Here is a 16,822-nt window from a genome sequence, read left to right as displayed (position 1 = left end):
AAAGGTGCTGGAGGTTGGGGTGGGAGGCTATAATGACGTTTATATAGGGTACAAACCCTTGAAATTAGGGCTTCATCCAGACAGGCAGACTCGCCGAGTCCCTTCATATGGACTCGCGAGTAGCCAACTTAAAATGCGTGATCATCCCGTCTCTACTCGACGAGTTGGGCTACAGACTCGTCGAGTATCCCTTAAGAAAATGAAAATTACTTTATTTAAATCACATACCAGAAATGGGGCGTTACATAATGACAATATCTTTAACCCTCATTTAGATTGTTTTTCTTAACAATCGACCGATTTTAATTTCGGTTTCTGAGTCGTATACGGTTACGCTAAAATATTTGGTAAATCATAACTTCTCCTTTATGAGTCAGATTTGAGCGTTCTTTACATGCACGCTCTCGGTTTTATGATTACTATGAATTTCGTTTAGATTACTTAGGCTGATAAACAATCTATCTCCGATTCGCTATTTACAATGCACGTAGCCGTGTCGGTTAAATCACAAAAATTCGAAGAAGCATAACTTCTTCATAGGAAGTCGAATTTATGCGTTCTTTATATGTAAGGGATCCTTGTAGGGGCGGAGCCATGATTTTTAACGAGGGGGCATACATCACAATAATATATTAAAGTGTTTTTTATTTTCGAATACTATGATAAAGTTTTTAGTTTTGAAAAAAAAAACGACGAGAAAAATAATCTATAAAAAAAATACAACGTTTTTTTTATTATTTCATCTATAACCACATATTTTTTAAATAAGGCGTGAATCTAAAAGAATTATGATTGATATATATATATATATATATATATATATATATATATATATATATATATATATGAATTATGTATTTGTATTGTGGTAGTGGAAAGTATGTGTTGGAAGTTATAGAAACATAACATAACAAATTTATACTGCAAGAAGAAAATATAAAAAGACTAATTATGTAAATTTGACTAAATAGAATAAAAACTCTAATTCATGAGATTTGCTCTCAAATGATTTAGTCAACTATTGTGGGCTTATTAAAAACATAATAGGATAGAGGATTAGGGGGGCTGAGCAATGGGTAGCCCCGGTACTCCGATCCTTGTCACTTATATTATAAACTAGTCCAATCCTCGCGCGTTGCGCGTGAATATAATTATTTAATTAAAATAATAACATTTAACAATTTGTGATTTAATATTTATACATGTAAAACCAATGTCAATAGCAAAACAATCTCTATAGTTAACATAATAGTTTTATTAATTTTAATAAATTTATATCATTCGTTATTTCCACTATTAATTCATGATTTTATAGACCGTTTTATGTTGTGTAAATTATATATCAAATATATATTGATTTCTATGTATAAAAAAAATAAAGTAGTATAAAAAAATAAATACTACAACTTTTGATAATTTTATAGAACGTTTTAAGTTGTGAAAATTATATATAAAACGTATGTCGATTTGTATATAAAACAAATAATAAATAGTATGAAAAACACTATAGCTTTTAATAAAATAAAACACTACAACATTATAACATTTACATCAAACAAAACTTATTAAACACTTATAAATCATTCAAAATGAATATTTAGAAATCAACATACATTTGATATATAGAAACAATGTTATAAATAATTTGTGTTGAAATAACCATTGATGCAACAAAACTTTTTTTTTTCAACTCTTTCATTTTGAATCACAAATCTTTTCAAACATATGATTTTTTAATAAAAATTTACTTATATACTACTACTATAGCTACATTGTGTATAATAAATAAGTGGAAAATAAAAAAGCATTGCACTTTAATAACCATAAATTTAAAAAACTTTTGAATGTAATTGAAAATATAAAGGAAAAGTACATTAAATTTGAAATCATAATTACATTTAAATAAATAAAAAAACTATTGAGTTGTAGTGAGAGTTTTAAACTCTTGATTTGTGCCTAATAATGTAATATAAATATTAACAATTATATGTTATAAAAACAATATTATAAGTATTTATCATTCAAATAATAATTTTTATACTAAGTTGTAACTAATATTATAATAATTTTAAGTATACGATAAAAAAGATATAAAAAATTGTGTTTGAATCAAATTGAATTAAGTTTTTGATTTAAAATTATTTTAAACTATATGTATTTTTAACTAATTTATAAATAATTTATTTGAATATTTTTTATTTACTATATTATTATTATTATTATTATTATATTATTATTATTATTATTTATTTCAAATAACAATAATTTTTAATATATTATAATCTATTATATAGTTTTACGTTATTTTAAACAATTATTACTTTTTACTAATTAAAAACTATTTATTTTAAATTTTTTATTATTATATTTAAAAAAAAAAACTATCATATTTTTTTATTGTATTTTCATTTTTTTCCTTAAAGCTATGAAATATTGAAAGACAATGAACGGTCAAAATAAAATGGTGATTTCAATTTCAAAACTATAGTAATTGTTATGTACTGCGACCAATCTTAAGAAAAATATGTTAAGAGTGGGTTAGGGGAGGAGGAGTGTTACACTTGAGGTATATTTTTATCACTTATATTTTCTTATGAAAATATTAATATTTTATTTATTTTACTTTTCCTTTACGATAAAGAACGAATAGGAAAAAAGGAAATTGACAAATTTAATAAGATAATTTATTTTTATTACTATAACAACATTTAAAATTTGGTACATCCATATAAGTTTTGGTCTGAATATAAAGAATTCATTTTTATAACACACATGATTAAAACTACTTATTTGAAAATTTTCATTATTATATTTAAAAAAAAAATATCATATTTTTTATTGTACTTTCATTTTTTTTCCTTAAAGCTATGAAATATTGGAAGAGAATGGACGGTCAAAATAAAATGGTGATTTCAATTTTCAAAACTGTAGTAATTGTTATGTATTGCGACCAATCTTAAAAAATATATATATGTTAAGAGTGGGTTAGGGGAGGATGGGTGTTGCACTTGAGGTATATTTTTATCACTTATATTTTCTTATGAAAATATTAATATTTTATTTATTTTACTTTTCCTTTACGATAAAAAACGAATAGGAAAAAAGAAAATTGACAAATGTAATAAGATAATTTATTTTTATTACTATAAAAACATTTAAACTTTGATACATCCATATAAGTTTTGGTAGAATATAAAGAATTCATTTTATAACACACATAATTATTGGTTTTCAACAATAAAGGCATATCATATTAAAAATCATTCATTCTAATTTGTCATTATCACCAACAATTTGGAATACAATTGTAAACTCATTTCATCAAAATCAATTATAAAAAACTCCATCAATGTTATCTATCTCCCCAACAGCTTCAACCTATCTTACTATGATGTTGTTCTTTGAAGGTAAGAATAGATTAGGACAGGTGGAATGGATTCCAGCAGTAGGATGTTAGGCATCAGGGTGTGCTATCTTAGAGAGGGCCTTTCTAACATCCCGAGTTAGCCCTATTTATAACAAAATAAGCAATAGAAACTAACATATTATATACATAGGATAAAATACATGTTGAATAATGTTCTCTTGTACATAAAATATATTTTTTTAACATAAAAAAGAGAGAGACAACATAAAGATATATACATGTTAACAAAGTTAATTTCTCTAACTGATAAATAGCTTGATGGTTGATTAACCAAAAGCTCGTGAGAAGTAATTATCTAAATAGCTTGATGGTTGATTAACATACCTAAATTTGAACATTGGTTAATATCTAAAACTTTAAATGCACCCAATTTGAGTTTACATGAATTTATATTTGGAAAAGTTGCAATTGTTTTCTTACATCTATGGAACCACTCACATAACTCTTCAAACCCTACAAATATAATTTATCATTTTGTGTTGACATACATGCAATATGTAATCTACAAATTTCTTATATATGCTAAATATTTCATTTAACTCATCAATTAAATAGCAAGATTTGAAGAGTTTTTAGAGTTACAAATCATAATATTCCAATTAATCATAAATTAATTTGTATAAGTTGAATGGTCTTGGGAGTTTTAAATGCATGAGATTCAAGGAAAAATGCTAGCTTTATAAGATATATAAATTTGGTTAAAAGTATTTATCTTAAATAATATTCTATCAGAAAGTCAATTTTAACACTTATAATATTCAATTTGACTAGCTCAAATCTACGAGTGTTACAATATATATATATATATATATATATATATATATATATATATATATATATATATATATATATATATATATAAAATAAGGATTTTAAAAAAATAACCTTCTTTAATTATGTATGATTTCATTGTCTAATTATTTGCACACCACTTTAGCCTTTAGACCTTACGGAGTGGCTCGACATGACATGGTTTTATCCCCTTGTTAACAAGAACTTGTCGTTTATACGAAAAATTTAACTGAATTAGAGCCCAATAATATTGGAGAAAATTCATGAAATAACCAAAAGTTAAGGGGTGTTTTAAGAAATTAACCATGAAATTTTGAGTTTTGAAAAATGATCACGAAATCCTGCAGAGAGGGCTCCGGAGTACTGTGCATCGTTCCTCAGAGGATTAAAGGGATCCGCAGAGCTCTCTGCGGATCCCCTTCTGCAGATCTCGTGGTCATTTTCCAAAACTCAAAATTTCATGGTTATTTCCTTAAAACACCCTCTAACTTTTGCTTATTTCATGAATTTTCTCACAAATGGCATGACCACTCCACAAGTCTTACAACCGAAGTTTGCATGCCAATGAATCTTGTGAAAACTTATGAATCTTTTTACACAAAAAGCAAGAATAAAATATTTATTATAATTAAACAAAATCATATGATTATTTCAAAAGAATTGTTAGTAATTAACCCTTGTCAAAAACCAATTAGTAACAATTATTACCCATTTGATTATTAACTTGTATGAATAATACATTTTCCTCAAAGACATAGACCACTCTAGGGTTCAACGAAGAACCATATATTGATGTGGAAAGTAAACGGATTGATTCCGTCATTGCATTCCCTCCGCACCCTCTTGATTCTTGATTGCAACGTGCAAACAACAAATTAATTCAAAGACTTTTTACTAAAAATATTTAAACAACTCACATTTTCCTACCTTCATCATTAGACACCTCACATCCAATGGAGAAACACTCTTCAATTTCCTTGACATTTAAGGGGTACTTAGCCAAAATTGTTGACTTTAATCATAGGTTCGCACTTTCCTGGAAATTTCCTAGCCTCCCCTCTTCCTATACGACGTAAATTTGCTGCGGAAAAGATGTGAACTACACTCGATTGCTTTTCTTGAAGAAATTTTGCTTACCCACCATGTGTTTGTTGTTTTGTCCGCTTCGATAGTATCCATTCAAGCTAACAAATTACATGGGATTTGTGAACTGATTCCTGGTGGGGTTAAGTGGCTTTGTCTGGAGTTCAATGGAGTATCTATACTCATTCTTTTGAGCGAAGATTCAATTAACTTCGTGTTCTTGGTTACTCAACAACATCATCGATAATAAAAATGGGCAATGCTAATAATCCGCAGGTGTTAGGATTCAATCCCCGTATTGAAGTGAGTTCTACTCTTTTTTCCTCATTTTGACCATGACCATTGATCTTATAAAGACCATATCCATAGTCTATCATAAGACCAAGAACCTTATGAGTTTCTCTAACACCAAACATTCTCACAGATGGGCTCGCTAGAGGTGAAGTCAATTATCGAGCCACATGATCAGAGCACATCCACTTCCGCATCAACCAATAGAAATATGCTTTTTATGAAACAGTTTTCAGAAAATTGTGACAAAAAACAACTATGGTGTAAAGTGATAACCAGCATAAAGATTGCTTTATTCTCTAATAAGATTAATTTACTTATACCTTTTGGCCCCTTAGCTATGCTTGTTGATACCTTGACTGGTAATCATGTAAGTTACTTATATTCGTGATACCCTTTTAACTTTTAAGCCTATTCTGTATTAATTCTATCTTTTATATATATATATATATATATATATATATATATATATATATATATATATATATATATATATATATCAGGGTTGGGTCTTCTTCTTGAGCTTATTGGGCATCATACCATTGGCAGAACGTTTGGGTTGGGCTACCGAGTAATGATCTTTTTCATCTTTATTTTAAAAAATTCAATAAAACAATAAACTCTAAGATGAACATAATCAAATACGAAAGTAATTTTTGATAACGATTTTGATCAATGCAATTAGTACTCAACTTAGATCATGTTTTGGCTTCTTTTTTCTGCAGGCAATTGGCTTTCTACACCGGGCCTACAGGTTTGTTCATTGATTCGATAGCTTGACATTGTTGTTGACTTAACGAAAACAAAGATCGTTTTCAATACAAAGAAAAAGTTAATAATACTTCAATTGCAGTTGGGGGACTTCTGAATGCTACTTTTGGCAATGCGACAGAGTTGATAATATCAATGTACGCAATGAAACATGGTATGCTACGAGTTGTACAACAATCATTACTAGGGTCAATTTTGTCAAACATGTTGCTTGTTCTTGGATGCGCGTTTTTCTGTGGAGGGATCTTTCTTCCTAAAAAGGAACAGGTTTTTGACAAGGTAAGTTAATTAACAAAACGAGGTCAAAGTTACTTTTCTTGAATCCTTTCAACATACTTGGATTTTTGATGAATACCAATTTGTTTGCAGTCGAATGCTGTGATGAGCTCAGGATTGCTGTTAATGGCAGTGATGGGTCTGTTATTCCCTGCTGTTCTTCACTTCACACACACTGAATTGCATTTTGGAAAGTCAGAATTGGCCCTTTCAAGATTTAGCAGTTGTGTGATGCTTATTGCATATGGGGCCTACCTGTTTTTTCAATTGACTACACAGAAGACTTCATATTCGCCAATCACTGAGGTTGTTGATTGGCATTTATACACTCTCCTTTTAGAAGAAAGCATATACTATAGTAATAAAACGAAGCAAAATATTCAGCAAAGTCCCTATATTATGGGCTCATTAACAATTAAGCCATGACTTTCCCTTTTTTTGAACATTAAAGGACAAAAGAGAGAATACATTAAGATTATATGCTCTTTATTAGAAAGAGAGAATACATTAAGATAATATCATGTAAGATGTCAGACAGAAACAGTAAGATAATAATCTGTCGTTTTATCTATATAAACACATTATTTTTCTAACATTGATTTAGAAATATCAGGAAGATAGCCCAAAAGAAGACAATTCAGATGATGATGATGATAAAGAATCTCCTGATATTTCAAAGTATGAATGTGTTATTTGGCTCAGCATCTTGACACTCTTCATTTCCATTCTTTCAGAATATCTAGTCAACACCATTGAGGTATCCGAATAATTATCTTAAACTAATAATCAACGAACCTATTTTCTAAAATATAGACATGGAAATGATTTCCATTTATAGGGTGCATCTGTTGCAATGAATATCCCTATAGCATTTATCAGTGTTATCCTTCTTCCTATTGTTGGAAATGCAGCAGAACATGCAAGTGCCATCATGTTTGCCATGAAAGACAAGCTTGTAAGCTATTAGTCATTACAAGAATCATAATTCATTTTATTTATTTATTTTTTAAATATTTTTGGTTACAATCTTTGCAGGATATCTCTTTAGGAGTCGCAATTGGCTCCTCAACACAAATATCTATGTTTGCTGTAAGTGTTTCTTTCTTTGTATATTAAAAGAAATTTTAATTTAAAGAACAAATACCAACTTTTATTTTAAAATTTGTGTGTTTGTAACTGCAGATTCCATTTTGTGTGGTTGTTGGGTGGATCATGGGGCGTCCTTTGGACCTAAATTTTCAACTTTTTGAGACAGCAACTCTTTTTATAACAGTTCTGGTAGTGGCTTTCATGTTGCAAGTAAGCCTCATATTTATATTTTTTTACAAAACTTTGACTAAATTAAAATTTTCATTTAAAAATGGTTCTTTTATATATATGTAGGATGGAACATCGAATTACTTCAAGGGAGTAATGCTTGTGTTTTGCTATTTGATAGTTGCTGCAAGTTTCTTTGTACATATAGACCCTCTATCTATACGTAAGTTATAGGCATCTTCTCTTTCATTTGACTTTTTGACTAGACCTTTTTTCTTCTACATTTTTTATGGAAGTGGCTTTTGTCTCTGGTTTTGCAGAAGATAAACCTTAAAAGCTTTGAATCCATCATCAAGAGTTTCAAGTCAATTGTATGTTACTACTACTGTGTGATGTAAATTGTTACAGAAGAGAATAATGATAAAGATTTTGAACAGGAGTAAAATACATGTTACACTTAAAAGGGAACCAACCCCCTTTTCCACTAATTGTTATTCATATAAATAATATTTCTTTACAAAAGAATTGGCATTTCACATATAAACATATAAAACAAGAGAGCATTGCTATTAAAAATACAAGTAGGTGGAAGTATCTGTTGCATTGTTACTATCCCTGCACAGAATAGATCTTGCTTCCACAATTGAGCGAGGTGGTTCAAGATCTTTCTCTTGCAGTGCATTTCCTTGCAATCGTTGCATCTGGGAAGCAAATGTATCATCCAAAACCTACAAAAAAGTTCCTTTCTATGTCAGACATTTTATCAAACACTTGGCGTGCAACAAACAAAATTCAGATAACTTACTCCAAGAGCATAATAAGATCCGTTGTACCAGACACGGTTTTCCTTTCTTCCTTCCAGAAACTTCAGTACAATCTGTAAGTCATACAACATTCTTGTTAAAAAACATATGATTTTTTTAATAAAAAGATCTCAATCAATCTCACCTGTCCCATTTTGTCCCATAACCCACGACAACTAGCAATGAATATTTGATTTGTAAAAACCTCATGCAAGTTGGATACAGATTCCACAAGCTGTGAACACAAAAGTTGCATCCTGTCTCTCACTTCAGCCTCTCCATCTGCTTCCTTTGTTTCCTCCAAAATTCTTTGAAGTCTTGTGCTTCGACTTGCTTGCATCTGTGTAATTAATCAACACAGTAATTACAACTTACAAGATACAACTCTTGATTGATTAATGATTGTATGTTATGGTTATTACTTATTACTTACATTACTAGTGAGTTTAACCACTATAGCTTGCATGTAGTTTTTATACTTTGTTCTAAATAACACAGTAACTGCATTCATTTGCTCTCCATAAGTTGACTTCTTGTCCCCTCCATTGACCGGAAGATAACACGCCCATGACTTCAATTTATCTTCAACTCTACAATGCAAAACATCAAGAACTCTCTTGATGGTGTTTAAAAAAGTTCCCAACTGATTAGGAATTGAATACAAGGCTGTTGATTGTCTCCTTGTTAGTTTCTGAACTTGAATCCCAAGCCTCTTTGGAATACTATCTTTCAAAGGTGTCAAAATATCCGCATACTGTCTCTCAAGTGCTTTCATAATTGCTCTTTCCACATTCGCAACAGCCTTTCAAATGTCAACAAAAAACATTTACAATCACAACATTAACATCAAGACTAAAATACACAAATCTGATACAGTTATAAACTTACATTCTCCAAGATCAAAGTGTATTGTGGCCATCGATTGATCACAACTTCATACTCACTCAACATTTCTTTAATTTTATCATATAAATCTTCAGCAAATGGTGAAGTGGAATAGTTTGTGATCACACCACCCCATGGGGCTTTTTCTGCTTTGCATAAATCAAGTAAGCAAAGTTGCATATCTTGAACCCAAACCATAATGTAATTATGGTACAAGTTTCTCGAGTCTACACCACCTTGAGGTACACTGAAAAGCAAAAAAAAAGAAAATCAACAATCTTTTTCAGTATTTTGATACATGATTTGAGGAAATGAAGTTTAATAATCCAACATACCTGATGTTCCATGACTCAAGATTCCTCTCAAAGTCTGCAGTTGCTATAAGAAGTTCATTGACATGAGGTTGGGGACTTGAAGGAGGCCATGCTGCAAGAAACCCTTTAACCCTTTTACATAACTCACTGCTGTAAACAGCTGCTGTGATGCTTGAGAGATCAATAGAGCTGAAAAAAAAAAAGGTATTATTCTTTTTTACTACAAGCTACAAAACATTACAATTTTTTTTTTTGCAAGTTATGCATGTACCTTGGAAGTATGTGTTGATTATGTATTTTGATGTCTGTCTTTATCTCATCACTTAAGTTTATGCACAAATTCTTCATTTTCAAATAAGCTGTAGTAATTGCAATAGAGTCCATAAGAAAGCCCTCAGTGTTGCTTGCTACAAACTCATCAGTGTCCACCATGTATTTCCTGCACCTCTTTCTTGCTGCTGCCTGTATAAAGTAAAAACACAAAAGTCTTTAAAGTTTAAACAAACAAGAAAATATATTCATCACTACACTATATATTATGAACCATTAATTATACGATTTCTCCACCTGTAAATAGTTGGTCAACAAAGTTTGACCATCTGGAGAGAGGATATCATGAATAAGAGTATATAATTGAACAGCTGGCGCTAATGCTGGTGAAGCAGATTCTGGAATTGGAATCAACATGTCTGATAAACCTGTTGAAGAGCTCTCATCTAATGACTTGTAATTTTGGAAAGAAAGTGCAAGAAGACTCTCCATTTGCGTTTCACAGTCCAATAACAAGCTTTTCTGCAAAATGATAATAAAACGTACCCAAAAGTACATTTTAGATAAAAAAAGTCACTGGATTAAAAGAACATTTTAGGGTTTTTCTTACCTCTTGTCTTGTGAGTCTTCTTTCAGTTCTAGCTTTCATAACGGGTACAAGTAGTTCATAAATGAGCTCTAAGCAATCCTTTGTAGGCGTAGCAACGTTCATGACATGTGAAAGATGCCTAAACAACAAAGTTTTAGTAAAAGTGAAAAAACTATATATAGAAAAGTTTCATTATTATTAATAATCAAGAAAAATTTAAGTACCTGAGTTTGGTGTATGATTCTGAGACTCCATAATAATCAGCAAACTCTGTGAGTAACCATTTCCAAGGTTCAACTACCCACAAGTTACGTGCATGGAAACATTGTGCTCGCATGGCAGCTTCCAATAGTAAATCATACGCGAGTGTTTCCACAACAGGTCCACACTGTGATTTTAATATAAAATTATAAAACAAATTAAAAACACAAATCAACATTCGTGAACAACTAATTTTATTTCATTATTTCAAACCTTGAGGTGTGTAGTTTCATCAGATGCAATTGTACTGCTGATTGAAAGCTGGACTTTCCCGATACATTCATTCTCTTCATAATAAATCGGCCACCATTTGATTCTATCATTCTGTTTACAAAGAAATGTGTTTAGAATTTTATACTTATAAAAAAAGCAAAATACGTTGCTTTTTCCTACAATTTGTCCTATGTTAGACGCTCAAAACACTTACAGGATTGTCATGTAGAGACGAAACTGGAATAACTGCTCGACCCTGAATGCTCCTTTTCTCCCCTTGAACTTCTACTAAAAGGGCATCTCCTTGGTTCTCTGGGAAACTATATAATATATATATATATATATAACATTATTAAGATCATATTTGAGTACCCTTTTAAAAGTTATACAAGAGTTAACAATATAATAGAAGCTTACAAATCATGGGAATCACCGGTTCCGGGCCTCAGGCAAATGCCTAAAGCCGATTCCGATTCTGTAAGTTCTTGAGAACTTTTTAGGTGCAACAAGCATGCCACTGGTTCTGCAACATGACAACATCTTTTTTTTATTAAAAGAAAAACATAAAATGTCTAATTTCATTAGATTTTTAGGATAAAAAAAACACCAAACAAACCTTCACATGAAAAAGAAGAGATTCCCAATGCATTGATTTTGCTTTTTACAAGTGAAGAAACATGTTTAATATACTCGACTCCTGCTTGCACATAAATAGCACTTTGTTGAGAGTATGTGTCTTTAAGTTTTCGTTGTGGGATTATTCTTATCTTTTTCACTGCCAAATCCATACGCAAATTCAGTCAATTATAAGTAATAAGATACAAATTCTTTTTTATAAGTAAAAGAAACCATATATATACCTTCAACCCTAATTTTTCCAATCACTTTCTTTACTTTCAAGGGGCATGCGTTATTATTATTATCTGGATTCTCAGTTCCATTACTCGGTTTGAAACCTCGAGGTTGCAATAATAACTTTTGTAGTCTAAAAAAGAAGCAAAAACAAAACCATTAATTATAAGCCTTGCAAATTGCAATTAATATTGAAATTGACAAAAAGAATAAAATAAGATATGTACCCAAAAGCATTGCGAAGAAGGCGACATTCATCATTTAAGAACAAAGGTGCTTCTGTACACCCTCTTGCCCATGCGTTTAAGCATAACCGAAAACACGCATCATAAGTAATTAAAGTTTGCCATGGATTTTGACCACTGTTAAAAGAAGCATACATTTTTGTTAGTTATACTTTAAACAAGAACATGAATGAATGTAATTTATATAAAGCAATGATAATTAACTGATAATACCTGTTATAATAAGTTAAATGATCTAGTGAGCTTGCTGTTTTTTCATGAATGGCTTCATGCTCCCTGTCACTAACACAAGATTCCAGTTTCACATGAACATTTTCTGGCATATTTACTTCATGGTGTGATTGATCAATTCCTGAAATCCGTGAAGATTCTTTACTTGATTCATCTTCAACCTCGGGAATGTGTTCTTCAAAGATTGGAGGTGCACTTGGAGTTCCCAAATCAGCTATAGGTGTACCCTATACATTTTTATCACTAAACGTCAACAAAATAAACTTTTATAAACTTATAGATTGTATGAAATTTTATATAAACTTGCTTACATAGGCACTACGAGGTTGTAACATATCACGCAAACGATTGGCAGCTGAAAGGGAACTGGGCCCACCATGCAATCCAGTTTCGGTGAGTTTTCTGGGTTTTTGAGGTACTTCGATACAAAGATCGTCTTTTATTATCCCTCTGTTTAAAGTAGACTTGTTAGGTGGAAGTGTAACTGGATTGACATTCAGGATTTGTTCATCGAAGGTTTCTTCATCGGAATAAGTTAAGTCCATGTCATCTGAAGCAGATCCGACACTCTCATCATCATGTTCATGTTCATGTTCGTGTTCATCATCATCATCATCACAATAATCATCATCATCGTCTTCTTCATAATCGTTGGTTTCAAGATTATGACATCCAAGTATGCTAGAATAGAATTTAAGGGGTGGGAGTAGATTCGAGGATTTGTAAGTTGTGGAATTAAACGAAAGTGGGGATTTAGGAATAATTGGGTATTCGTGATCTATTGAAGTCTCTCTTAAAGGTGAACGCGTCTCTTGCTCTTTCTGTAACCCCTGTTAGAACCATATGATTGTTATGAACACAACATTCCATAAAATTCAGTTTTCCAACTTAATCGAAAAGGAATTACAATGAAAAATGCAAAGCAACTATTATAAACCAACACAAACTTGATGAAAATCATTCTTGATTTCAAAATCGAGAGTTGAAGTGCGTACCTGTTTAACCCAGTTCAGTGCCCTTTCGTCTAATCCCTCTGTGAACATGTTTATGGAGAGAGAGAGAGAGAGAGAGAGAGAGAGAGAGAGAGAGAGAGAGAGAGAGGAAGAAGAAGAAGAAGAAGAAGAAGAAGAAGAAGAAACGATGAGAATGTGATGTGTGTTTTAGCAGATGAGTCGAGTTCTTGATGGGTGATGAAGATGAGAGAGAAGACAAAGTGAAGAGCGTTTCAGGCTTTCAGCTTGTAAGTTGTAACGGCTAGTTTGAAAAAAGTGGCTTCATTCATTAGTTGTTTAATGGCTTATAGTTTCATTTTCGCCCTTCTACTTTTAAATATGTCACCGACATCCTCTATTCGTATACTAAATTACTAATGCCCAATTACAGACTATGATAGTGAATAGTGATGGTTTGGATTATTTTTATATATTTAAAAACAAACATTCGTTGGCTTGTTGACAAAGCTGACAACGTTATGGTTTAAATACTGAAAAAAAGTTTGAATAAAATTATTAAACCAGGTGTTAATTACATTAGAAAATGGTAAGATTGTATCTGTATTTTATTTTATTAGTTGACATTAATACTTTAGAGAAAATTACATTTTTGGTCCTTATTATTTGGTTGTTTTCTTGAATTATGTCCACTTTTTATAGATGTAACAGTGACCATTGACTTTAAACAAAATTACATCATTGGTCCCTGTGGTTTGTAAGAATCGGTAGGTTGAGGCCAACTATCACTGCTACATGGTTTGTAAGAATTGGTAGGGTGAGACCAATTCTTTTTTTTATTTTCAGAAAAAGGACAGGAGCATTTTAATAGCCAAGACCTTGACTAAAAATCAACATATAAACCACATTTTTCATAAACATCATAAATAGAATGAAACTTAGGGTTTAGCTTTCAATCTTAACCCCTTAAGCACTTAATCGATCGTTACAAGGGTTGAATAAGAGCCACAAATTATCCACCATGAAGTGATGGTGGCTTCGTGGTGCAATGGTGATCAAAACTTCCCACAATATTGTGTTACTCTAAAAAGGGAAAGAAAGAGAAAGATACCTAGCTACTCATCTAAAGCCATGGGGTTTGGAAAAACAACCAAAACTTCCTTCCCTTTCTTGCTTCCCTCTTGCACCCCCACCATTTCTTATCCAACATTAGATCTTTATCATCATATTTTGGAGGCATGCACACCTCAATCTAATGGGGTCGTTGGGAGGAAAAAACATACTCTTCAAGAAATGAGTTGGAAAGTGTTAAATAGTAAGATTCAGTGGGGATGATTGCATCTGTCATGCATACCTGTAACACCAAATTAAGAAGCATGGTGGCATGACAAGGATCTGATGGAGGTTTAATTAGGGGGTGATCTTCTCAGCAGGCAATTGCAATCCAGAGCGTATGTATGAGTAACTATAGTGTAAGACAAAAAATCCATAATGTATAACAAGAGGTTTAATTGGTCTGGTATTTAAAATAGTGTATTATTGCTGTTTTCAGCTTATAAGCTTTTAGAATCGATGCCCATAACAGAAGGCCTCCAAGTCCACATGTTAGACCATCTATCTGACTTATAGTAGTTACTTACATCTACAATCTAAACAATTGGTTAATGGGAATTTAGAAATCACAGCAGTAGTTACTAGTTACTGGAAACCACAGCTAACTGACCACGAAAATAACACTTTCAAAACTGGATTGGAAGGGTGCGCCTGGCCTTGGCAGTAGTGTAAGACCAAGGCGACGCATGAAATACCCCAGCAGCAAGCTACTGTAACGGGCCTTCCCCATAAAAAATAAGATTAATATCGAGTGGGCCGATGGCCCACATATCAGATATTAAACTGATAAGAACAGATACTACACTTGATCTTAGCCAAAAGGCCGAGAAAGGTATGCTTCTTAAAGCCGTGGGCTTCCCCTTTTGTACTCGCCTCCCTGTTGCCTGCTTTCTTCATTCACCCGATGTGGGATGCTGTGCTCCCTCTACTTTTACTTTCCTAGTTATTATATATTCAAATACAAACTTATACCATATCTCTCTTATAATAATGTACTACTTCATGGAGATAACTCTATATTACGGCTCTCCATTTGCCTATAGCCTATATATTTTATCACCATCATATTTTAACTACAATGAAAATTGATCAAATGAGTCCAGTAGTCCACGCCTCATCTGTATCTTTTATTATTATACATGTACACAACCTTTTAAATTTTACATAGTTCTAATAATCATATTCAAAACATTAACTATTCATAAAACCGATATTACAATCACACGTTTGCAACAAATAATCATTAATAATTATTGACTCCTTACCCAAATACTATCACGTGTTTCTTTTCCCACGACGTTAATGCCATTTATGTTACATAAATTCATAAAATTCGACAAAAATGCTATAGCTTATACAAGTATGAGACCCTTTGTATGCAAATCTATGAAATCCTATGTGCTTTATATTCCTTACATAAATAACTAGCCTGGAAAAACGACTTTAATACCATTCTAGTTGTATTGAATGGTGTGGACTAACCCAAATGAATTGATATGCTTGAAAGTTATGTATCAAAATATAAATACACGGGATAAAAAATAGCCATTTTGTGTACAAATTGTAAAACTAATAACATTTACTTGCCTGGTATGGAATGTTTTAAATTTTTGTACCAAATAAAAAAACGATTCAAAACCTTTTTTTGCTGTCCTAGAAAAATCTTGAAACAAAAAAGAGTCATCTTGAGCAATAAACTCAAAAGCTTAAGGACCTACAAAATTTAGCTTTGTGACTAAGTTTTATGAGTCGTCTAAGGGGTGTGATGTGATTACTCTACAACATTCTCTATGTGAATTAGATAGGCAGCTTGAAGTGTATATGCGAAGTAAGGAAACTAAGGGATAGTGACACCATAAACACGAGTCGGATAAGCTTTAGTAACTAACTATAAATACTCATATTGGGCACCGTTAAACTGGATTTTTATAAGAAAATAAAAATTAAGTGTCGTGTTCGAATCAACATAGTTTGTAAGTGTGCTATTATAAAGCACACAAAGGGTATTAAGCAAAATACCCAAGTGTAGTTAGGAAATTACGATTGCTTGCAATACAAAAATATATCTATGATTAAAATCTGAAAAAAAAATGCAAAAAAGGAATAACCGACAGCAAAGCGATGTCCCACGTTAGCAAAGATGCTACGAAAACAAATACAAAGAGCTAATAGCTAACATATGATTTGGTGCATAAGCTA

At 31.5% G+C, this 16,822-nt stretch overlaps 2 protein-coding genes and 1 non-coding gene across 3 annotated transcripts; 1 reads left to right on the top strand and 2 right to left on the bottom strand.

The window, feature by feature from the left end:
- The first annotated feature begins 5,160 nt into the window (after nt 1-5,160).
- LOC145115864 (vacuolar cation/proton exchanger 3-like) lies at nt 5,161-8,381 on the top strand. Its single transcript, XM_079052222.1, has 12 exons — nt 5,161-5,605; nt 5,727-5,963; nt 6,097-6,164; nt 6,319-6,347; nt 6,447-6,643; nt 6,734-6,946; nt 7,254-7,397; nt 7,479-7,595; nt 7,676-7,729; nt 7,823-7,939; nt 8,024-8,120; nt 8,218-8,381. Exons 1-12 carry the CDS (start codon nt 5,555-5,557, stop codon nt 8,229-8,231), a joined length of 1,338 nt encoding a protein of 445 aa, XP_078908348.1. The 5' UTR covers nt 5,161-5,554; the 3' UTR covers nt 8,232-8,381.
- On the bottom strand, nt 8,349-13,827 carry LOC145115863 (portal protein). The gene is made up of 19 exons (XM_079052221.1): nt 13,556-13,827; nt 12,872-13,390; nt 12,543-12,787; nt 12,312-12,446; nt 12,093-12,217; nt 11,849-12,007; nt 11,650-11,755; nt 11,447-11,552; nt 11,233-11,343; nt 10,983-11,146; nt 10,780-10,897; nt 10,467-10,691; nt 10,171-10,361; nt 9,921-10,088; nt 9,589-9,832; nt 9,134-9,502; nt 8,846-9,040; nt 8,703-8,774; nt 8,349-8,625 (listed from the first exon to the last, which is right to left on the bottom strand). Exons 1-19 carry the CDS (start codon nt 13,601-13,603, stop codon nt 8,467-8,469), a joined length of 3,459 nt encoding a protein of 1,152 aa, XP_078908347.1. The 5' UTR covers nt 13,604-13,827; the 3' UTR covers nt 8,349-8,466.
- Nucleotides 13,828-15,263: 1,436 nt separating this feature from the next.
- Nucleotides 15,264-15,459, bottom strand: LOC145118228 (U2 spliceosomal RNA). The gene has a single exon (XR_013713193.1). It is a non-coding gene; the product is annotated as a U2 spliceosomal RNA (small nuclear RNA).
- Between the last annotated feature and the right edge of the window lie 1,363 nt (nt 15,460-16,822).

This window comes from Lactuca virosa, chromosome 5, assembly GCF_052849685.1.
Source record: "Lactuca virosa cultivar CGN04683 chromosome 5, Lactuca_virosa_CGN04683_v6, whole genome shotgun sequence".
Classification (NCBI taxonomy): Eukaryota; Viridiplantae; Streptophyta; class Magnoliopsida; order Asterales; family Asteraceae; genus Lactuca; species Lactuca virosa.
This window is presented reverse-complemented; position numbering and strand designations above follow the sequence as displayed.